Source organism: Mobula birostris, chromosome 1 (assembly GCF_030028105.1).
Source record: "Mobula birostris isolate sMobBir1 chromosome 1, sMobBir1.hap1, whole genome shotgun sequence".
In the NCBI taxonomy this organism is placed as follows: domain Eukaryota; kingdom Metazoa; phylum Chordata; class Chondrichthyes; order Myliobatiformes; family Myliobatidae; genus Mobula; species Mobula birostris.
Genome location: NC_092370.1, coordinates 225,800,239 through 225,824,903, shown reverse-complemented (window position 1 = coordinate 225,824,903; position 24,665 = coordinate 225,800,239). Strand labels below are relative to the sequence as shown.

Sequence of the window (24,665 nt, the reverse complement as noted above, 5' to 3'; positions counted from 1 at the left end):
GCTAAAAAAAGATGCTTCCTTACCTCTGTTCTAAATCTTGAGGCTGTGCCCTCTCGTTCTGGACACCCTCATCTTGGAAAACATACTCACCACATCCACCTTCTCTAGTCCTTTCAACATTCAGTAGGTTTCAATGAGATCCCCCTGCATTCTTCTAAATTCCAGTCAGTATAGGCCCAAAGATGCCAAATGCTCCTCGTATGTTAACCGTTTCATTCCCAGAATCATCCTCGTGAACCTCCTCTGGACTCTCTCCAATGACAATACACCCTTTCTGAGATATGGGGCCCAAAACTGTTTTCAATATTCCAAGTATGGCCTGACTCGTGCCTTATAAAGCCTCAGCATTATCTCCTTGTTTTTACATTCTATTCCCCTTGCAATGAATGCCAACATTGCATTTGCCTTCTTTACCACAGACTCAACCTGTAAATTAACATTCTGGGCGTCTTGCACAAGGACTCCTAAGTCCCTTTGCACCTCTGGTGTTTGAATTTTCTCCCCATTTAGAAAATAATCTGCACTTTTGTTCCTTTTTACCAAAATGCATTATCATACATTTCCCAACACTGTATTCCATCTGCCACTTTTTTGCCCATTCTTCCAATTTGACTAAGTCCTTCTGCAATCGCATTCCTTCCTCAGCACTAGCTACCCCTCCACCTATCTTTGTATAAGGAGGTCATGTTGAGGCTCTGTAAGGCATCAGTCAAACCACACTTGGGGTATTGTAAGCAGTTTTGGGCCCTTTATCTAAGAACAGATGTGCTGGCATTGGAGAGGGTCCAGAGGAGGTTCACGAGACTGATCCCAAGAGGGTTAATGTACAAAGAGCGTTTGATAACTCTGTACTCACTAGAGTTTAGAAGAATGAGGGGGTATCTCATTGCAACCTATTTAATATTGAAAGTTCTGGATAAAGTGGATGTGGAGAGGATGCTTCCTATAGTGGGAGAGTCTAGGACCAGAGGGCACAGCCTCAGAATTTTTGTCAGAAGGTGGTGTATCTGAGGAATTCATTGCTACAGGTGGCTGTGCAGACTTTCATCGGGTATATTTTAAGGTGAAGGTTGATAAGTTCTTGATTAATCAGAGTGTCAAAGGTTATGGAGAAAAGACAGGCGAATAGGGTTGAGGGGGATAGTAAATCAGCCACCATGGAATAAAGGAGCTAACTTGATCTGCACCTATGCCTTATGATCGGTGTTTGCTGGCGATATATGGGAGACAAGTAAAACATTAAACCTCTGCTTACACTGGTAGCCGACTGCCCACTCTCCTGTAGGAACTCCTCCAAGGTCACCATTTCACTGCCTGGTGAGGATGCTCTGGTCCGACTCTCCAGCGGCCTCTCTCTCACTCTTTGTAGCGTGCTGTATGACACCGGGCTCCTCCGAGGCATTGCAGGGTCCAGCTTGGTGCTGGGGAGCATGGTCGAGCTGGAGCGGTAGAGAGCGTTCGCTTTGGGAGCAGCTCCCACGTCTCGACTGGGGAGGAGATCTTCACTGCTAAGGCTGTCTGCTCTGGGGTCCATCACCTCCGCAACACCTGTTGAAGGAGGACACAGTTCCACGTTTGTAAGCTATGAACTGGCAGCATTTGCAGAAATCGGGTTCTAATCTCAAATATAATGGAGCCATGGGACAATTCAACAAAAACAGTCAATATGACATAGAAATACAATTGTATCAGCGTGAGTTCATCAGTCTGATAGCCTGGTGGAAGAAGCTGTCCCAGAGCCTGTGGATCCTGGCTTTTATGCTGTGGTACCGTTTCCCAGATGGTAGTAGCTGGAATAGATTGTGGTTGGGGTGACTCTGGTCCCCAATGATCCTTCAGGCCCTTTTTACACACCTGCTGCTGTAAATGTACTGAATAGTGCAAAGTTCACATCCACAGATGCGCTGGGCTGTCAGCACCACTCGCTGCAGAGTCCTGCGATTGAGGGAAGTACAGTTCCCATACCAGGCAGTGATGCAGCCAGTCAGGATGCTCTCAATTGTGCCCCCTGTATAAAGTCCTTAGGATTCGGGGGCCCATACCAAACTTCCTCAACGGTCTGAGTTGAAAGAGGCGCTGTTGTGCCTTTTTCACCACACAAACCACGTAAGACCCTTGGTGATGTGTATGCCGAGGAACTTAAAGCTGTTCACCCTCTCAACCCCAGATCCATCGATACCAATAGGGGTGAACCTGCCTCCATTCCTCCTGTAGTCCACAACCAGCTTCTTTGTTTTTGTGACATTGAGGGAGAGGTTGATTTCTTTTTTTTTGGCGTGTGCCTGCGTGCGTGTGAGTCTGTGCGTGTGTGTCTACGTCTGCGTGCGTGTGTGTGTCCGTGATGATGTCTTTTTTGTGGCTTTTACAAGGCGCTCCGAGACAGAGAGAGACTGTGTGGCACGCCACTCCTCACACAGGCGTTTTCACAGTATTTTCCCCTTCTTGTTTCACGAGGTCGAGTTGTGATCTCGACACTCAACCCGGCACGGATGGAAAGCGTACTTGGGAGCGGACCCGACTAGTTTTGAACCCGGGAACCTAGGCTCCCGGGTCTGGCGCCGATGTCGTTGCGCCACCAGCCGGCCCGAGGTTGATTTCTTGACGCCACTGTGTCAGGGTGATGGCTTCTTCTCTGTTATTATTTTGTTATTGAAAAAGCTCTCCCTCAGGTTCCCCTTAAGTATTTCACCTTTTACTCTTAACATATGACCTCCAGTTCTGGTCTCACTCAACCCCAATGGAAAAAAGCCCGCCTGCATTTGCCGTATCTGTATCCCTCACAATCTTGTATACCTCTATCAAATCTGCCCTCATTCTCTTCCGCTCTAGGGAATAAATCCTAACCTAGTCACCTTCCTCTATAACTCAGGTCCTCAAGTCCTGGCAACACCCTTGTAAATTTGCTCTGCACTCTTTTAATCTTATTGATATCTTTCCTGCAGGTAGGTGACCAGAATTTCAAACAATACTCCAAATTAGGCTTCACCAACGTCGTTTGCAACTTCAACATACCATCCCAACAAAGCAACAGTTAATCAGAAGGGACAATGTAGTATAACAAATATGATCATTCTATAGCCTTTAATTGTCTAGATCTTTTTGACCTGATATGGACAGCAATCCGACTCTAATGCCTCAATTCCAACTCGGATGGTGTGAGAACCTCATTTTCACTCTGGAAAGTTATGGACAGCTCAGAACACAAAAGCTGTGAGGGAATTTGACAGTGGTGTTTAAAATACACACGCAAAAAATTCTTGGAATCTACTTCCACCCAGAAACCAGACAGAAGTGATTGACTAAAAAAATCTAAGTAAAATTTACTATCAAATGTTACCGTATACTACCTTGAAATTCATTTTCTCACAGGCATTTACAGGAAAATAATGAAATAGAATAGAGTGTACGAAAATCTCTGCAAGTCCACAGGAGAGGTCAAAGTCTGGTGTCTGCAGGCCCGAATCTGTATTGACTGCAGCTGGAGGCTTATCCAGGGGTTAAAGGACTGTGTATGTGGGTCGTTGGAGGAAGGAATGGGGCTTGTTTTATTACTTGTTGTACTGTTGAGCATTGTGAGCATGCTGTGTTAACACCAGAAGGTACGATGACACCTGTGGGCTGATGCCAACACACCCTCGGCTGTATTGGTTGTTAACACAAATGATGTTTCAATGTACATGCAAGGGTTTATGATTATGCTGGTTGCTTCGCTGAGGCAGCAAGAACTACACACAGAGTCCAAGGAGGAGAGACTGCTGAGATGGTTATTTTCTACACTAAACTGATGATAATATACCAAAATGGGCAAGACTCTGTTACCTCCAGCATTTCGTTCAAGAAACGGTACTTTAGTCCAAACTGGCTGGTTGCATTGGTCGGAATATCTCCATGACTTACCAAGGCTTGCATTTCCATTCTTGGCAAATTCCAATTCAAGTGACTGTGTCCGGAGGTCATCGTCCGAGTTAAAACCTTATTGAGTGAGGAAACGAGACAAATGGGAGTGAAGTTATCAATACCACAGGTTCACTTGTGTAAGCTACCAATAACATCTTTCCTTTCCTTGCAATATTCCACACAAAATCAAACTGGTGCCAATGGCAACCACTACAATGTGTTTGGTGGGGACCTATAGTTGTTTCTTTACATGGAGAAACCAAAGCATGCAGAACTCATCACTGAGACTACAGCAAGGTTAATGTTTCAATGAACATGTGAGAAAATACAGCTAATCTTGTACCTTTTTAAATGCCACTTTCCTACACTATCTCCATATCCCCTGATTCTACATACCTCTGAGCCATTCACAAATCCAAGCAACTGCTTAAATCAACGACCATACCTTGGGGCTGTTACTCTAGGATGTTATTAAACCAGAAAGGGTGCAGGAAAGATTTACCAGGAGTGGAGGGCGTGAATTAAAAGGAGAGTCTGGACAGGCTGGAACATTGATCAAACCTCTTGATCAAAGGTGGCTGAGGGGTGATCTCGTAGAGGTTTATAAAATAAGGTTTATAAAATTCTGAGGGTTATGGATATGATGATTGGCCACAGTTACTTTTCCCTAGAGTAGGGGAGTCTAAAGCCAGAGGGCACAGTTTTAAGGTGAGAGGGGAAAGATTTCAGAGGGACCTGATGGCCAACTTTTTCCACACAGGGGGTGGTGGGTGTATGGAATGAGCTGCTAGAGGAAGTGGCACAATTAGAACACTTAAGAGACTATCAGATAGGTTCATGAATAGAAAAGGTTTATAGTGATCTAGCTTAAACAGATCAAGTAGATCTAGCTTGGTTGGCATGGTCAATTTGGGCCAAAGTGTCTGGTTCCAAGACTCTCTCCATCTACTTCTACTTTAAGAATATACAAAATTCTTCTTCCACTTCTCTCTTCTCACCCCCTCCTATCAGGCAGAAGATATGAAAGCCTGAAAGTACATACCCCTAGGCTCACGGACAGATTCTATCCCACTGTCGTAAGATTATTAAATGATAAGATGGACTCTGGACTCACAATTTACTCGTTACGATCTTGTACCTCACTGTTTATCTGTACTGCATTCTCTCTGTAGCTGTCACACTTGTCATTGTTTTTGGTGTATCTTGTTTTACTGTGTCATGAATTGATCTGTATGAATGGTTTGTAAAACAAGTTTTTCACTGTATCATGGTACATGTGACAATAATAAACCATTTCCAATACACTTTAAGGACAAAAACTCTCAAAACTTGAAATCCTCAGCAAAAAAAGTTGTCTCATCTTTACTGTCAATAGGGAGTGCTTAGTTTTTTTAAACAGAGATCCTGAGTTCTAGATTGTCCCATGAGAGGAAACACACTCTCCACATACAATTTGTCTTGCGCTTGTTCGCTCTGCTAAACTCCAGAGACATTTCAGAGTCTCTTCAGGACACAGTGAGTTAGTAAAAATCTGGACTGCACCTTCTGGGGATGTGGTGGAATTGGAATGCATCTGGAATTTCTAAGATCAGCAGAATGCTGAGTCAATTTCCAGGGCTAATTCTCAAGTGCCAAAACCCCAGATTACTCTACCGTACTGAACAGGGTCAGGTGGACTGTCACACTGAACGAAGTGATGCCATATCTGGAGTAAAGATTAAAGATCAAACTGCAGGGTAAACAGGGTCAAGTGGATCATTTAAAATATACGGCTGAGGTTCTGTGGAACAGGTGTGAGGAGTTCAATTCTATTTGCTGGAGAGGTCAGAACTCTGACGCATATAAATTTCAGCAGAAAGTGGAAGTTGCCACACAGTGTAAAGTTCACAGGAAGTTGGAGAAGCACTTTCTATTAACTGCAGTTTTGGGGTTTAGTGAAGTAGGAAGAGACTTACAGGTTAGCTAAGATGAGCACTGTACTCCATTTCAGATTTTCACCTCTAATCTCAGTACATATTGTAGAACATGGAACAATACAGTACAGGCTCTTCGGCCCAAACTGTTGTGCTGACCTCTTAACCTGCTTTGAGATCAATCTAACTCTTCCCTCCTACATAACCTTCCATTTTACTGTCAGGTTGCCCTTAAATATTTAACCTTTCACCTTTAACCTATGACCTCTGGTTCTTGTCTCACCCAGTCTCAGTAGGGAAAGCCTGCTTATATTTATCCTATCAATGCCACTCATAATTCTGTACATGTCTATCACATCTCCACTCGTTCTCCTGTGCTCTAGGGAATAAAACTTTCCTTACCTTTGGCTTTGGTGCGGTGCCAGCTGTTGAATTTGGGGGTGGTGTGCGAGGAGGTGAGATGGATGGCGGAGGTGGAGTACGCCATGGACCCCAGTTCCGCCCAGCGGTGCCGCATCCCAACGGTGCTCTCGGGGCTTGGGTTCGCACTGGGGGAGGGCGTGGAACTGAGAGAGGGCTTTCTGTCCCTCTGGCCTTCGCTGGGGACTGAAAGAGACAAGAAGAGCGCATGATTACCATCCCGTTTCTCACGGGTTTGTGTGGGGAATCTGAGGCACAGACAGAAGCTGAACAAGATCTGGGCGGACTGTTACTGCTATCAACAGACAGTGTGACAGTGATTAGGTAAGAGCCACAAAAAAGTTCAAAGTGAAGTAAAAGTACGTACTGTATATATCACCACATACTACCTTGAGATTCATTTTCTTGGAGACATTTACTGGAAAACAAAGAAATACATACAATCAGTGGGAAAGAAACTACACACAAAGACTGATGGGTAAAAGAGGACAAAATGCATAAAACTAAGTAAATAGTACTGAGTACGAATGGTAGAGTCCCTGAATGTGAGTCCATTGGTCATGGAATCTGCTCAGAGACAATGTCAGTGAAGTTATCCGCGTTCCTTCAGGAGCTCAATTATTGTAGCATAATAACTGTTCTTGAATAACTGACATAAGGAGGATGAGGAAGCTTTAAGACCATAAGACACAGAGCCAGAATTAGGTCACTTGGCCCATCGAGTCTGTTCCGCCATTCCATCTTGGCTGATTTATTATCCCTCTCAATCCTATTCTCCTCCCCTCTCCCCATAACCTTTGAAGCCCTGATTAATCAAGAACCTATCAACCTCCACCTTAAATACACCCAATAACTTGGCCTCCACAGCTGTCTGTGGCCACGAATTCCACAGATTCACCACCTTCTAGTTAAAGAAATTCCCCCTCATCTGTTCTAAATGGACATCCCTCTATTCTGAGGCTGTGCCTTCTGGTCCTAGACTCTCCACCATACCACCATAGGATACACCTTCCCCAAAACTACTTTATCCCGGTCATTCAATATTTAATAGTTTGCAATGAGATCCCCTCTCATCTTCTAAACTCCAACGAGTACAGGCCCAGAACTATCAATAACTTCTCATATGTAAACCCTTTTCATTCCTGGGATGGTTCCTTAAGGTTATTAAAGCTGGGGGTGGTAACGGGGACAAGCTCCCACCACCTATTAAATGCACTTCAATTAGCCTCTGACAGCCAAGTACACCTCCTGGCCTTCATGTGTGGCTTAGCTACTAGGCCCGGTGGAACCATTTCTGCTGACAGGAGAAGGGGCAAAAGTGGGTACTGGTGTCTTAAAACCAGTCGCTTCAGGCAGATGGGACTCATCAGCCGTGGTTGGCATCTCATCTAGGAGAAGAAAAACTCAGATCTCAAACCTGTGCTGCCTTGCACCTATATCCACTCACAGGGAAGGCTTCAGGAGTATACCCCGAGGATAAAATCTGGAGTTGTTGTTCCTAAGGCAGTGCTATGTTCAGTGCTGACCACAAACTCCGGCGATGCCACTGGTGCCAAACGGCACCGGACTCGGACTCTGCCATTCCTTTAGGTTCATCAGATGCATGGAAAAGGAGAGCTTGATACACGGGCAACAGCTTGCTCTCCATATTGTACTGCTCAGGCTTGTGATTTAGACAGCTAGGATGCAAATCCATGGTCAGCCCTGACTGATGGAGGCCTCACTCACTCACTCATTCCTGGAATCATTCTCGAGAACTTCCCCCGGACCCTCTCCAAAGCCAGCACATCTTTTCTATAAGGGGTCCTAAACAACACTCAGTACTCCAAGTGCAGCCTGACCAATGCCTTATAAAGCCTCAGCATTACACCTTTGCTTTTGTATTCTACTCCCCTTGAAGTGAATGTAACATTGCTTTTGCCTTCCTTATTACTCACTCAACCTGCAAGTTGACCTTCAGAGAATCCTGCAGGAGGACTCCCAGGTGCCTCTGCATTTCTGATTTTTGAATCTTCTCCCCATTTAGAAAACAGCCCGAGCCTTTATTTCTTGTGCCAAAGTTCATGACCATGCACTTCCCTACACTGTATTCCAGTGGTCACTTCTCTGCCCATTCCCCCAACCTGTCCAAGTCCTTCTGCAGGCGCTCTGCTTTCAACACTACCTGCCCTCCAGCTATCTTCATATTGTCCTCAAACCTAGCACAAAGCAACCAATTCCTGTATCAAAATCATTGACGTACAATGTGACAAGAAGTGGTCCCAACACCAACTCCTGTGGCACACCACTAATCACTGGCAGCCAACCAGAAAAGATTCCCTTTATTTCCACTGTTTGCCTCCTGGCAGTCAGCCAATCTTCTATCTATGCTAGTATCTTTCCTGTAATACCATGGACTCTCACGTTGTTGAGAAGCCTCGTGCAAAACCTTGTCAAAAGCCTTATAAAAGTCCAAATAAACAATGTTTACTGACACTCATTTGTCTAACTTGCCTGTTATTTCCTCAAAGAATTACAACAGATCTGTCAAGCAAGAATTCCTCTTAGGAAACCACTTTGGGCTATTTTATCATGTTATCTTACTCTGCCCTGTTTTATCACATGCCTCCAAGTACTCCATTACCTCATCCAACCACAGAAGTCAGTCAAAATGGCCTATAATTTCCTTTCCTCTGCCACCCTCCCTTCTTAAAAATTGGAGTGACATTTGCAATTTTCCATTCCTCAGGAATCATTCTAGTATCTAGTGATTCTTGAAAGATCATTACTAATGCATCCACAATCTCTTCAGCCACTTCTTTCAGAACTCTGGGGTGCAGTCCATCTGGTCCAGGTGACATACCTACCTTCAGACATTTCAGCTTCCCAAGCACCTCCTCCTTAGTAATAGCAACTGCACTCACTTCTGTCCCCTGACAGTCTCACATTTCTGGCATTCCACTAGTATTGTTCACAATTAAAACTGATGCAAAATACTTATTAAGTTCATCTGCCATTTCCTTCTCCCCCATTACTACCTCCTCAGCATCATATTCCAGCAGATCAATATCCACTCATTTCTCTTTTACTCTTTATACAATATATCCAAAAAATCTGTCCTCTTTTATATTATTGGCTAGCTTACCTTCATATTTCATCTTTTCCCTCTTTATGGCCTTTTAGCTGCCTTCTACTGGTTTTTAAAAGCTTCCCAATCTTCTACCTTTCCACCAAGTTTTGTTTTATTATATGCCCTCCCTTTTGCCTTTATGCTGTTTTTCACTTTTGTCAACTACGGTTACTTATCCTCTCTTTAGAATACTTCTTCATCTTTGGGCTGTATTCTTCTGCATCTTCTAAATTGCCCCCAGAAGTTCCAGCCATTGCTATTCTGCCACGATCCCTGCTAGTTCCTCTTCCAATCAACTTTGGTCAGATCCTTTCTCAGGCCTCTGTAATTCCCTTTACTCCACTATAATACTGACACATCCAACTTAAGCTTCTTCTCAAATTGCAGGGCAAGTTCTACAATATTATGATCACTGTCTCCTAAGGGTTCCTTTACCTTAGGCTTCCTAATCAACTTTGGGCCATTACATAACACCCAATCTAGAATTGCCTTTCCCCTACTGGGCTCAACCACAAGCTGCTCTAAATAGCCATCTCGTAGGCATTCGACAAATTTTCTCTCTTGGGATTCAGGCCTGTATAGAACTCCCACCAAGTCTTTTTACCCTTGCAGTTTCTTAACCCTACTCACAATGACTCTATATCTTTAGATCCTATGTCACCTCCTTCCAAGAATTTGATTTCAGTTTTTTACCATTTAAACCACCTCACCCCTCTGTCTAACTGCCTATACTCTCAAAACAATGTATATCCTTTTATGCTAAATTCCCAACTATGATGTCCTATCAGTCACGACTCTGAGGTGCCCTCAACATCACTCCTGTCAATTACTAACAGTGCCACAAGATCACTTATCTGACACCGTATGCTGAGTGCATTCATATATAACATCTTTAGTCACCCTTTTTGATTTTGGCTGCCTACTAACTCATCCTACCATGATTTTGCTCGATTATCTGCCTGTCCTTTCTCACAGTCTCTACACATTGCATCTACTTGTATACCAACTGCCTCATCTTCAGTCCTATCATTCTGGTTCCCATCCCCCCCCAGCCAAATTAGTTTCAACCCACCCTCACAAACCTGCCCTGAAAGATGTTACCCCCCCCCCCCCACCCCGGTTCAGGTGTAACCTGTCCTTTTTGTACAGGTCCTACCTTCCCCAGAAGAGATCCCAATGACCAGAAGTCTGAAACTCTGTATCCTGCACCAGTTCCTCAGTCACCCATTCTCTGCCAAATAATCCTACACTTACCCTCACTAGCACGTGGCACAGCCAGCAATCCAACAGTTACTACCCTGGAGGTCCTGCTTTTCAGCTCATTGCCTAGTTCTCCATATCCTCCCTTTTCCTACCCATGTCATTGGCACCATTATGTATCACAATTTCTGGCTGTTCATCCTCCCCCTTCAGAATCCCATGGATCTGAACCGAGATATCTCTGACCCTGGCACCAGGGAGGCAATGTACAATCTGGGTGTCTCTTTCACATCCACAGAATCTCTTTCCACTCCTCTAGTTATGGAATTCCCCCATTACTACTGCACTCTTTTCTCCCCCCACTTCCCTTCTGGGCCAGAGCCAGAGACCTGGTTGCTGCAGCTCCCCCCCAACAGCTGTATAACTATTACTGAGGGGAATGGCCACGGGAGTTCTCTGCACTGGCTGCCTATTCCCTTTCCGTCTCCTGACAGTCACCCATGTACCTGCCTCCTACAACTTAGGGGTGACTACCTCCCTGTAGATCCCATCTATCACCTCCTCATTCTCCCATATGAGCTGAAGGACATCGAGCTGCAGCTCCAGTTCCTTAACAGAGTCTCTAAGGAGCTGTAGCTTGATGCACTTCATGCTGATGTAGTTATCAGGGAGACTGGAGGTCTCCCACATTTCCAACATCTCACACAAGGACCACCGCACTACCTCTGGATCATTCTCAGCACACTAGATATGCATTACCAGAAAAAAACAACTCAATAGAAACTTCCTTCCTTACTTAGAACTTTGTCCTGTACTTGCTCAAGACTGTTTGCACCCAAGCCAGACCATTCTAACACAGACTTACTCACACAGTGGGTGCCCCAACAATGGCTGCTCTGCTTACACCTCATTTTCTTATTGGCCCCGCACTCATTTCAACCCAGTGAAAGAAAACTGAAAGCTCCCAAGCTCTTTTTAAACTTTGCGCTGAAGGGCAGTAAGGGTGCAGAGGAGATTTACCAGGATGCTGGCTGGATTAGAGCATGCCGTGAGTATAGGTTGAGCGAGCTAGGTGGTTTCCCTTTGGAATGAAGACGGATGGGGGGGTGACTTGATAGAGGTACACAAGATGATAAGCGGCATGAAAAGTTAGTCAATAGCCAGAACCTTCCTCCTCATGGCGAAAATGGTTAATGAGGGGGTAACATCTTTAGGTGATTGAAGGGAAGCACAGGGGAGATATCAGAGGTAAGTTTTTTAATGCACAGAGTGATGGGTGTGTGGAATACACTGTCAGATACATTTAGGATGTTTAAGAAATTCTTAGGCACATGGATGAAAGAAAAACGGTGGGCCACGTGGGAGGGAAGGGGTAGATTGATCTTGGAGTAGGTTAAAGGGGCAGCCCAACATTGTGGACTGACGGGCCCATACTGCGCTCGACTGTTTTATGTTCAAATATGCTGAACGTGGAGAGGGCTGAAGAAGACAAACTAATGCAAGTCCCTGTCACTGAGGAATAACCACAAGCAGATAGTGGTAGATCCCATTTGGGACAAAGAGACTAGGTGGGATCCTAACATCCCTGGAGCCTTCAGGGCTTCCGCAGGGCTCAGTGCTGGGTCAGTACACTCTTTAAGGGAGGGAGGCAGACGTAAGGAAATAATAGGATAGTTAGCCTGACTTCAGTGGTTGGGAAGGTATTGGAGTCCATTATTAAGACTGAGGTTTCAGGATATACGGGATAAGATGGACCGAGGTCAGTATGGATTCCTTAAGGGGAAATCTTGCCATACAAACCTCTCGGAATTCACTGAGGAAGTACAAGATAGGATAGACAAAGGAGATGCAGTGGATGTTGCTTAGTTAGATTTTCAGAAAGCTTTTGACAAGGTACCGCACATGAGGCTGCTAACCAAGATAAGAGCCCATGATAATACAGGAAAGATACTAGCATGGAGGAAGAGAGTGGGAATTTAAGTGGGGCCTTTTCTAGTTGGCTGTTGGCAACTAGCCATGTTCTACAGGTGTCAGTGTAGATACACAACTTCTTTTCAGGTTATATATCAATCATTTGGATGATGGAATTGACAATTTGCAGCCAAGTTTACAGAATGATACGAAGATAGGCAGGTAATGTTGAGGAAACATGGAGTCTGGATAAGGACTGGGACAGATAAGGAGAATGGGTAAAGAAGGGCAAATGAATACAGTGTAGGGAAGTGCAAGATCATGCAATTTGGTAGAAGGAGTAAAGGCATGGACTATTTTCTAAACAGGGAGCAAGTTCTGAAATCAGAGGTGCAAAGGGACCTGGGAGTCCTCATGCAGGTTTCCCTAATGATCAGTTTACAGGCTGAGTTGGTGGTAATGAAGACAAATGCAATGCCAGCATTCATTTCAAGAAGACCGGAATATAAAAACAATGCTTTGGGCAGATTGCACTTGGAGCATTGTGAGCAGTTTTGGGCCCCTGAAACGAGGAAAGGTGTGTTGCCACTGGAGAGGGTCGAGAGGAGGTTCATGAACAAGATCCCAGGAATGAAAAGATTAACGTATGAGGACCGTTTGACAGCTCTGGGCCTGTACTCACTGCAGCTTAGAAGAATGAAGGGGGATCTCATTGAAACTTATTGAATATTGAAAGGCCTAGATACAGTGGACAAGGGGAGTCTATTTCCAATATTGAGAGAGTTTATGCCCAAAGGGCACAGACTCAAAAAAGAAATATGCCCCTTTAGAACAGAGATGAGGAGGAATTTCTTTAGCTGGAGGGTGACAAACTGTGCAATTCATTGCAATAGACAGGTGTGGGGACTAAGTCATCGGGTGTATTTAAAACGGAGCTTGATTCTTGATTAGTAAGGGCATCAAAGGTTACAGAGAGAGGCAGGAGAATGGGGTTGAAAAGAAATCAGCCATGATCAAATGGTGGAGCAGACTCCATGGCCTGAATAGCCTATTTCTAGTATACCTTATGGTCCTATGAGTTGAGAACTATTGTTTAGAACCACAATCCCAGTGAGGCAGTGCTGAAAACAAGAAGATTAAGACTAGAAGCGAGCAAATTAAAAGACACATCAGGAGCAACTTCTTCACACAAAGGGTGGTGCTTATTTGGAATAAGCTGCTAGATATATTGAATGAACTGGGCACATTAGGAACATTTAAAAGTCATCTAGGTAGGTACATGAAGAGGAGAGGTCTAGAGAGGCATGGGCCAAATGCAGGCAGACAGAACTGCTTGCTGGGCAACGCAGTCAACATGAATGCGATGGGCAGAAGGGCCTGCTTCTGTGTTGTATGAGAATCGATAGGTAATATTCTGTGCAGAGGGGGAAAACAGCAATGAGAGAGATTAGAAGTTTTACTTCTATAAACGGGGAATTTCCTGCTTAGACAGGATGATGTTCTGATGTTTAATGGGGGTGGGGGGGGGGAGTGCTGGGGTGGGGTCAGGTGTTGTTGTAATGCAGTAACACATCACAGCGAAGACAGCAACTATTGTATTCAAACTTGCATCACTGTCTGAAATGGTTCCAGTCAGCACTAAAAGCTGACCGGAAAAGTTTTCACGCAAGTTTCACTTTGTTGACGGAACACCATAGCTGGAAGGTAATGCAGAACCTGCAGTAAACAGCTCAAGGCATACTGTACATGTGGTTTCTGATGACACATTACTGGGCAGGTGTGACAGCACTGGGAGATTTTAGGGAACCTTTGCGGGAAATGGAAAACTTAGCTGCATGTTCATAAGAATAAGGTGGAGGTTTATTGGTTGGAGACAGCAGAGGGTGTTTAAATTATGATTAGAATGATCTGATTCTCTTTGTACAGGGGTCAGAACCCCAGGGCTGAAGACTTGAAGTAACTGCAGGAAAGAATGACGATGATACTGTATGTAGTTCTATTATCTGCCACAAAAATCTGCTTTATTTGTCACATGTACACAGTTTGGAAGCTACCCAGACAGAACGTAAGATGTTGCTGTTTTAATTCCACTTGTCAGTCCATGGCCTCCTCTACTGTCGTGATCAGGTTGTGGGGAGGAACAATTTTTATTCTGTCTGGGTAGCCATCCAACCTGATCGCATGAACATCGATTTCTCAAATTTCTGGTAATGACCTTGCCCCCATCCCTAGCACTACTCCCCACTTACCTTTCTGACCCTATCTCTTTACCTGCCCATTGCCTCCCTCTGGTGCTCCTCTCCCTTCTCTTTCTTCCATGGCCTTCTGTCCTCTCCTATCAGAATCCCTCCTTTTCCAGCCCTTTCACCAAGCAACTTCCCAGCTCGTTACTTCACCACTCCCCTCCCGGTTTCACTTACCACCCTGTGTTTCTCCCTCCCCTTCCCCACCTTCTAACTCGGACTCCTCATCTTTTTTTCTGTAGTCCTGACGAAGGATCTTGGCCAAAAATGTTGACTGTACTCTTTTCCATTGATGCCGCCTGGTCTGCTGGACTCCTCCAGCCTTCTGTGCGTGTTCCCCTTCATTCAGTCCTCAGCTGGGCTGCGCGGTAACACAACACTATTACAGCACAGCGTTCCCGGTTCACTTCCTACTGATGCCTGCGAGGAGTTTGCATGTTATCCCTGTGACCGTGTGGATTTCCCCCGGGTACTCAGTTTCCTCCCACACTCCACTGACGTATGGGTTGGCCGGCTGATTGGTCATGGGTGTAATTGGGGTGTGTGAGCTCATTGGGCTGGAAGGGCCTGCTTCCGTACTGTATCTCCAAATAAAATAAAGAATTAAAAATGAACAGCTCATCCCTTATTTTGAGACGGTGGTTCTTGGCCCTCTCCCTGTATCCGAGCCTGTTGCATCCTGTAGGAATTCCTCAAATTCCAATGAAGTGCCCTCTAACTCTTCTAAGCTCCACAGACTACGGTCCTAGTCTACTCTGGTCTCTCATCACATGGCAAATACCACCTGTGGAACAAGCTGGGCAACTCTTCCCTGCAAGACAACTTCGTACGATGACAACTCAGTCCATTTTTATTTTGAGGGGAAGAGACTTGAACTGAATTGTGCTCCTATATTCATATCCTCTTGTAAAGAAGAGCTTTACTTGTCACACACACATCGAAACATAGAGTAAAATGGGTCGCTTTTGCATCAAATCAAGTCAGCAAGGAGTACGCTGGGGGCAGCCGCAAGTGTGGTCACGCTTCCAGTGCCAACAGGGCATACCCACAATTACTAACCCTAGCCTGTAAGCTTTTGCAATGTGGGAGGAAACCGGAGCACCTGGAGGAAACCCACACGGTCACAATTGGTGGCAGCGGCAGGAACTGGACCTCAATCAGTGATCGCTGGCGCTGTAAAGCGATTGTGCTAGATGCTACACCACTGTGTTGCTCCCTATGCTACAGAGCCACCTAGGGTAATAATGGCCAACATACCATTTACCCTCCTAATCGCATAGTGCACTTGCATGCTGCCCTTCGGTGATGTGTACAAGCTCACAAGGGTCCCCTTTGACCTTCAATACAATCTGCTACGGTTTAACAAGTACTCTGCCTTCCGTTTTGTGCCCTATGATGGATAACTTTACTCCCTTCCAAACTCTGCATCTGCTGTGTACTTAACTACATAGCAGCGTAACACTATTACAGTGCCAGTGACCCATTTCGATTCCACTGCTGGTGGGAGAGACAGATATATTAGGGATATTTAAGAGGCACTTAGGTAGGCACATGGATGTAGGAAAAACGGAGGGTTAAGGGCTGTGTGTGCATGGGAAAGACTTTTTCCGTGGTTGGCACAACACTGTGGGCTGAAGGGCCCGTACTGTGCTTGGATGTTATATATTCTGTATTCTTGTTCTATGTACAGTGCCTAATATACATTGAGGGCTGACGAATCCGTATTATAGAAACATAGAAACATAGAAAATAGGTGCAGGAGTAGGCCATTCGGTCCTTCGAGCCTGCACCGCCATTTATTATGATCATGGCTGATCATCCAACTCAGAACACCGCCCCAGCCTTCCCTCCATACCCCCTGATCCCCGTAGCCACAAGGGCTATACCTAACTCCCTCTTAAATATAGCCAATGAACTGGCCTCAACTGTTTCCTGTGGCAGACAATTCCACAGATTCACCACTCTCCGTGTGAAGAAGTTTTTCCTAATCTCGATCCTAAAAGGCTTCCCCTCTATCCTCAAACTGTGGCCCCTTGTTCTGGACTTCCCCAACATCGGGAACAATCTTCCTGCATCTAGCCTGTCCAATCCCTTTAGGATCTTATACGTTTCAATCAGATCCCCCCTCAATCTTCTAAATTCCAACGAGTACAAGCCCAGTTCATCCAGTCTTTCTTCATATGAAAGACCTGCCATCCCAGGAATCAATCTGGTGAACCTTCTTTGTACTCGCTCTATGGCAAGGATGTCTTTCCTCAGATTAGGGGACCAAAACTGCACACAATACTCCAGGTGTGGTCTCACCAAGGCCTTGTACAACTGCAGTAGTATCTCCCTGCTCCTGTACTCGAATCCTCTCGCTATAAATGCCAGCATACCATTCACCTTTTTCACTGCTTGCTGTACCTGTATGCCCACTTTCAATGACTGGTGTATAATGACACCCAGGTCTCGCTGAACCTCCCCTTTTCCTAATCGGCCACCATTCAGATAAAAATCTGTTTTCCTATTTTTGCCACCAAAGTGGATAACTTCACATTTATCCACATTAAATTGCATCTGCCATGAATTTGCCCACTCACCCAACCTATCCAAGTCACTCTGCATCCTCTTAGCATCCTCCTCACAGCTAACACTGCCACCCAGCTTCGTGTCATCCGCAAACTTGGAGATGCTGCATTTAATTCCCTCATCCAAGTCATTAATATATATTGTAAACAACTGGGGTCCCAGCACTGAGCCTTGCGGTACCCCACTAGTCACCACCTGCCATTCTGAAAAAGTCCCGTTTATTCCCACTCTTTGCTTCCTGTCTGCTAACCAATTCTCCACCCACACCAATACCTTACCCCCAATACCGTGTGCTTTAAGTTTGCACACTAATCTCCTGTGTGGGACCTTGTCAAAAGCCTTTTGAAAATCCAAATATACTACATCCACTGGTTCTCCCCTATCCACTCTACTAGTTACATCCTCAAAAAATTCTATGAGATTCGTCAGACATGATTTTCCTTTCGCAAATCCATGCTGACTTTGTCCGATCATTTCACCGCTTTCCAAATGTGCTGTTATCACACATCCTTGATAACTGACTCCAGCAGTTTCCCCACCACCGACGTTAGGCTAACCGGTCTATAATTCCCTGGTTTCTCTCTCCCTCCTTTTTTAAAAAGTGGAGTTACATTAGCCACCCTCCAATCCTCAGGAACTAGTCCAGAATCTAATGAGTTTTGAAAAATTATCACTAATGCATCCACTATTTCTTGGGCTACTTCCTTCAGCACTCTAGGATGCAGACCATCTGGCCCTGGGGATTTATCTGCCTTCAACCCCTTCAATTTACCTAACACCACTTCCCTACTAACATGTATTTCGCTCAGTTCCTCCATCTCGCTGGACCCTCTGTCCCCTACTATTTCTGGAAGATTATTTATGTCCTCCTTAGTGAAGACAGAACCAAAGTAATTATTCAATTGGTCTGCCATGTCCTTGCTCCCCATAATCAATTCACCTGTTTCTGTCTGCAGGGGACCTACATTTGTCTTTACCAGTCTTTTCCTTTTTACATATCTATAAAAGCTTTTACAGTCAGTTTTTATGTTCCCTGCCAGTTTTCTCTCATAATCTTTTTTCCCCTTCCTAATTAAGCCCTTTGTCCTCCTCTGCTGAACTCTGAATTTCTCCCAGTCCTCAGGTGAGCCACTTTCTCTGGCTAATTTGTATGCTTCTTCTTTGGAATTGATACTATCCCTAATTTCCCTTGTCAGCCACGGGTGCACTATCTTCCTTGATTTGTTCTTTTGACAAACTGGGATGAACAATTGTTGTAGTTCATCCATGCAACCTTTAAATGCTTGCCATTGCATATCCACCGTCAATCCTTTAAGTGTCATTTGCCAGTCTATCTTAGCTAATTCACGTCTCATACCTTCAAAGTTACCCCTCTTTAAGTTCAGAACCTTTGTTTCTGAATTAACTCTGTCACTCTCCATCTTAATGAAGAATTCCACCATATTATGGTCACTCTTACCCAAGGGGCCTCTCACGACAAGATTGCTAATTAACCCTTCCTCATTGCTCAGAACCCAGTCCAGAATAGCCTGCTCTCTAGTTGGTTCCTCGACATGTTGGTTCAAAAAACCATCCCGCATACATTCCAAGAAATCCTCTTCCTCAGCACCTTTACCAACTTGGTTCACCCAATCTACATATAGATTGAAGTCACCCATTATAACTGCTGTTCCTTTATTGCACACATTTCTAATTTCCTGTTTAATACCATCTCCGACCTCACTACCACTGTAAGGTGGCCTGTACACAACTCCCACCAGCGTCTTCTGCCCCTTAGTGTTAAGCAGCTCTACCCATATCGATTCCACATCTTCCCGGCTTATGTCCTTCCTTTCTATTGCGTTAATCTCTTCTTTAACCAGCAACGCCGCCCCACCTCCCCTTCCTTCATGTCTATCCCTCCTGAATATTGAATATCCCTGAACGTTGAGCTCCCATCCCTGGTCACCCTGGAGCCATGTCTCTGTGATCCCAACTATATCATAATCATTAATAACAATCTGCACTTTCAATTCATCCACCGTGTTACGAATGCTCCTTGCATTGACACACAAAGCCTTCAGGCGCTCTTTTACAAATCTCTTAGCCCTTATACAATTATGCTGAAAAGTGGCCCTTTTTAATGCTTGCCCTGGATTTGTCGGCCTGCCACTTTTACTTTTCTCCTTAATACTTTTTGCTTCTACCCTCACTTTACACCCCTCTGTCTCTCTGCACTGGTTCCCATCCCCCTGTTGTGAACTAACCTCCTCTCGCCTAGCCTCTTTAATTTGATTCCCACCCCCCAACCATTCTAGTTTAAAGTCACCTCAGTAGCCCCCGCTAATCTCCCTGCCAGGATATTGGTCCCCCTAGGATTCAAGTGTAACCCGTCCTTTTTGTACAGGTCACACCTGTGCCAAAAGAGGTCCCAATGATCCAAAAACTTGAATCCCTGCCCCCTGCTCCAATCCCTCAGCCACGCATTTATGCTGTATTATGCTGTACGAAGTATAACAAGCTGTATACTCTGTGGGCACAAGGAAATCTGCAGATGCTGGAAATTCAAGCAACACACATAAAAGTTGCTGGTGAACGCAGCAGGCCAGGCAGCATCTCTAGGAAGAGGTACAGTCGACGTTTCAGGCCGAGACCCTTCGTCAGAACTAACTGAAAGAAGAGCTAGTAAGAGATTTGAAAGTGGGAGGGTGAGGGCGAGATCCGAAATGATAGGAGGGGGAGGGATGGAGCCAAGAGCTGGACAGGTGATTGGCAAAAGGGATATGAGAGGATCATGGGACAGGAGCCCCAGGGAGAAGGAAAAGGGAGAGGGGGGAAAAGCCCAGAGGATGGGCAAGGGGTATAATCAGAGGGGCAGAGGGAGAAAAAGGAGAGAGAGAAAAAGAATGTGTGTATATAAATAAATAACGGATGGGGTATGAGATAAATAAATAACAGATGGGGTACGAGGGGGAGGTGGGGCATCAGCAGAAGTTTGAGAAGTCAATGTTCATGCCATCAAGTTGGAGGCTACCCAGATGGAATATATGATGTTGTTCCTCCAACCTGAGTGTGGCTTCATCTTTACAGTAGAGGAGGCCGTGGATAGACATATCAGAATGGGAATGGGACGTGGAATTAAAATGTGTGGCCACTGGGAGATCCTGCTTTCTCTGGCGGACACAGCGTAGGTGTTCGGTGAAACGATCTCCCAGTCTGCGTCGGGTCTCGCCAATATATAGAAGGCCACATCGGGAGCACCGGACGCAGTATATCACCCCAGCCGACGCACAGCTGAAGTGTCGCCTCACCTGGAAGGACTGTCTGGGGCCCTGAATGGTAGTGAGGGAGGAAGTGTAAGGGCATGTGTAGCACTTGTTCCACTTACAAGGATAAGTGCCAGGAGGGAGATCGGTGGGGAGGGATGGGGGGGACAAATGGACAAGGGAGTCGTGTAGGGAGCGATCCCTGCGGAAAGCGGGGGGGGGTAGGGGAAAGATGTGCTTAGTGGTGGGATCCCGTTGGAGGTGGCGGAGGTTACGGAGAATAATATGTTGGACCCGGAGGCTGGTGGGGTGGTAGGTGAGGACCAGGGGAACCCTATTCCTAGTGGGGTGGCAGGAGGATGGAGTGAGAGCAGATGTGCATGAAATGGGGGAGATGCGTTTGAGAGCAGAGTTGATGGTGGAGGAAGGGAAGCCCCTTTCTTTAAAAAAGGACATCTCCTTCATCCTGGAATGAAAAGCCTCATCCTGAGAGCAGATGCAGTGGAGACAGAGGAATTGCGAGAAGGGTTTTTGCAAGAGACAGGGTGAGAAGAGGAATAGTCCAGATAGCTGTGAGAGTCCATAGGCTTATAGTAGACATCAGTGGATAAGCTGTCTCCAGAGATAGAGACAGAAAGATCCAGAAAAAGGAGGGAGGTGTCGGAAATGGACCAGGTAAGCTTGAAGGTAGGGTGAAAGTTGGAGGCAAAGTTAATGAAGTCAACGAGCTCAGCATGTGTGCAGGAAGCAGCGCCAATGCAGTCGTCGATGTAGCGAAGGAAAAGTGGGGACAGATACCAGAATAGGTACGGAACATAGATTGTTACAAAGCGAACGAAAAGGCAGGCGTAGCTAGGACCCATACGGGTGCCCATGGCTACACCTTTAGTTTGGAGGAAGTGGGAGGAGTCAAAGGAGAAATTATTAAGAGTAAGGACTAATTCCGCTAGACGGATCAGAGTGGTGGTAGAGGGGAACTGATTAGGTCTGGAATCCAAAAAGAAGCGGAGAGCTTTGAGACCTTCCTGATGGGGGATGGAAGTATATAGGGACTGGACATCCATGGTGAAAATAAAGCGGTGGGGGCCAGGGAACTTAAAATCATCAAAAAGTTTCGGAGCATGAGAAGTGTCACGAACATAGGTAGGAAGGGATTGAACAAGGGGGGGATAAAACAAGGGATACACACATTCTTTTTCTCTCTCTCCTTTTTCTCCCTCTGTCCCCCTCACTATACCCCTTGCCCATCCTCTGGGCTTCCCCCCTCCCCCTTTTCTTTCTCCCTGGGCCTCCTGTCCCATGATCCTCTCATATCCCTTTTGCCAATCACCAGTCCAGCTCTTGGCTCCATCCCTCCCCCTCCTGTCTTCTCCTACCATTTTGGATCTCCCCCTCCCCCTCCCACTTTCAAATCTCTTACTAACTCTTCCTTCAGTTAGTCCTGACGAACGGTCTCGGCCTGAAACGTTGACTGTACCTCTTCCTAGAGATGCTGCCTGGCCTGCTGTGTTCACCAGCAACTTTTATGTGTGATACTCTGTGGGCTGTAGGTGTAGATGCTGCGATAGTATCCATGCAGGATAAATGAAGGGGTGTGGGTTGGCTCTAAGAGAGGGGAATGAAGTTAAAATGGCACGGAAACGGGTGGAGTTTACGAGCAGGATTTTATAAATTGCATACCCATTTCCCAATGGCTAACTCCCTTGGTTCCAGCACCATCTGCTGGCCCAGTCACAAACTGCAGCCTGGCCCTGCTGTCCATTTCAGGCTCTTCACAAGATGCACAATGTTCACCACTCTGCTGAGCCTGTTACTGGGTGGTAAAATGCAGTGAAGACCGGTTCTCAGCATCTGACATACAGAGGAAGGACGTGGATGGCGATAATGTCGCTGGGTCAAAGGGTGCAAACCTTGTCGCCCCATTATGGGAAGGATATGGAGAGGGTGCAGAAGATGTTCATCAGGATGCTGCCTGGATTATCGGGCACAAGCTACAAGGAGAGGTGGGACAAACTTGGGTTGTTTTCGCTGGAGTGTTGGAGGCGGTGGGGAGATCTGATAGAAGTTCATAAATTTACAAAGAGGCACAGATAGGATAGGTAGTCGGAATCTTAGTCTCAGGGTAGAAATGAAGATGATGGTTAGAGATGATTAACTTCATTTTGTCACACGTACATTAAAAAAGTGAAATGCATCACTTGTGTCAAATCAAATCAGCGAGGATTGTGTTGGGTATCAGCGTGACAAAGCATACTCGTTACAAGCCCTGGAATTTGAGAGGACACGAAGTACGTGGAGCAAACCAATGTGGTCGTGTGGAGAGTTGACAGTCAGTGGCAGGAATTGAACCCGATCTTACAGCTGGCCGCTGTAAAAAGCACTGAGCTCACCGCTGTGCTACCACGCCGAAATACTGGATGACATGCATTGAAGGCAGGGTCAGGAAATTTAAAGGAGATGTGCAAAGCAAGTTTTAATTTACAGTACACAGAGATTGGAGGGTGCATGGAAGGGAAAGTGATAGAAAGCAGATAGGATGGCAGTGTTCATGGGGCTTTTTGACAGACACGTAAATGTGTGGGGAACGGCGGGGGGGTACGGGATATGGATCACGCGCAGACAGATGAAAATTAGTTTAATTCATCATGTACAGCACAGACTTTGTGGGCCAAAGGCCCAGTCCTGTGCTGTACTAAAGCTTGAAGACAAACATCATTCTGAAACATATTAATTCAATATAAATTCTTAAATATACATATACATGTAAACCTGTACAATGGAGGGAGGGTGTAATTACAGTTTTAACACTTTCCATTAAAAACATGATTTTTCATAGAAGGCAATAATACAGTATGTACAGACAGTACAGATATAGAAAATATTAACATATCTAATCACTGCCACATAATGCCTGCAGTTGAAATCACTGTTAAAAATAAATAATTGTTTTGAAAAAATCGTTAAAAACCATCTGGAGCCCAGTTCAGCAACTGTGCATTATTTGCAAAACTCAAACAACATGAGCGCTGGAAGCGGTATGCAGACTCAACACGATACAGTTAGTTCAGCAGGGACAGACAATCAGCTGCACGCCTCCCTGCCTCACCTCCTCACCTCCCCACTGATACCAGTTATACTTCACTGAAATGATTACCACACATACAAAACTAATGTATCAGTATTACTGAGATTTAAAGATAAAGATGAGCTTTAGAAACCTACAGTGAAACGTGTCATTTGAGTCAATGACCAACACAGTCCAAGGATGTGCTGGTGGCAGCCCACAAGTGTCACCAACATAGCATGCCCACAACTCACCATGAATATAAACTCCTTACAGATGGCGGCAGAATTGAACCCAGATGGCTGGTGCTGTAAAGCATTATGCTAACTGCTACGATTCCCACTTACACTAGCGAGCCCTCTGCTGACCTCATTCACTGTCGACAAGCACACACATCATCATGGAGGATCTCAGCCTAAAATGCTGATTATCTACCCCCTTCCACAGATGCTGCCTGAGTTCCTCCAGCATTCTGTTTGTGTTGGGAGCTGGATAACTCTCAGCATGCTGTCACCCTGCTTGGAATATTTACTGTATCACAATTGTCTCCACTGAAAACAAAGTGTTGAATACTACAGGGCATGCATTTAAGGTGAGAGGGGGAAAGTTTAGAGTTTAAAGGAGGTGTGTTATAGAGTCGTAGAGCGCTACAGCACAGAAACAGGACCTTCGGCTCATCTCGTCTGTGCTGACCCGTTACTTTGCCTAGACCCATCGAACTGCACCTGGACCACCGACGTCCAATTCTTGTACTTGTCCAAACTTCTCTTAAAGGAAGTGCAGGGAAGTTTATTTAAAATTACACAGACTGGTGGGTGGCTAGAATGGGCTGCGAGGGTTTGTGGTGGAAGCAGATTCAATAGTGGTGTTTAAGAGGCACATTACTGTGCAGTGAACAGAGGGATAAGGATTACATGCAGGCAGTAGAGATCTAGTTTAATTCAGCATCGTTTTTGGCGCAATCATCTTGGGCCTGCTCCTGCACCATGGTATTAGAACATAGATCATTACAGCTCAGTAAAGGCCTTCTGGCCCACAATATTGTGCCAACTCTGTAACCTACTTTAAGGACAATCTAATCCTCTCCTCCCA

General features: G+C 45.5%; 1 protein-coding gene across 2 annotated transcripts in view; it reads right to left on the bottom strand.

Moving 5' to 3' along the window:
• The window catches only part of ccdc88c (coiled-coil domain containing 88C), a 256,545-nt gene that overhangs the window by 13,641 nt on the left and 218,239 nt on the right, over positions 1 to 24,665 (bottom strand). For both annotated transcript variants that reach the window (XM_072272687.1, XM_072272697.1), the window contains 3 exons: positions 6,213 to 6,416; positions 3,898 to 3,972; positions 1,256 to 1,548 (listed from right to left, as the gene is read on the bottom strand). In XM_072272687.1, coding sequence (XP_072128788.1) covers positions 1,256 to 1,548; positions 3,898 to 3,972; positions 6,213 to 6,416 — 572 coding nt within the window. The remainder of the gene's footprint in view (positions 1 to 1,255; positions 1,549 to 3,897; positions 3,973 to 6,212; positions 6,417 to 24,665) is intronic.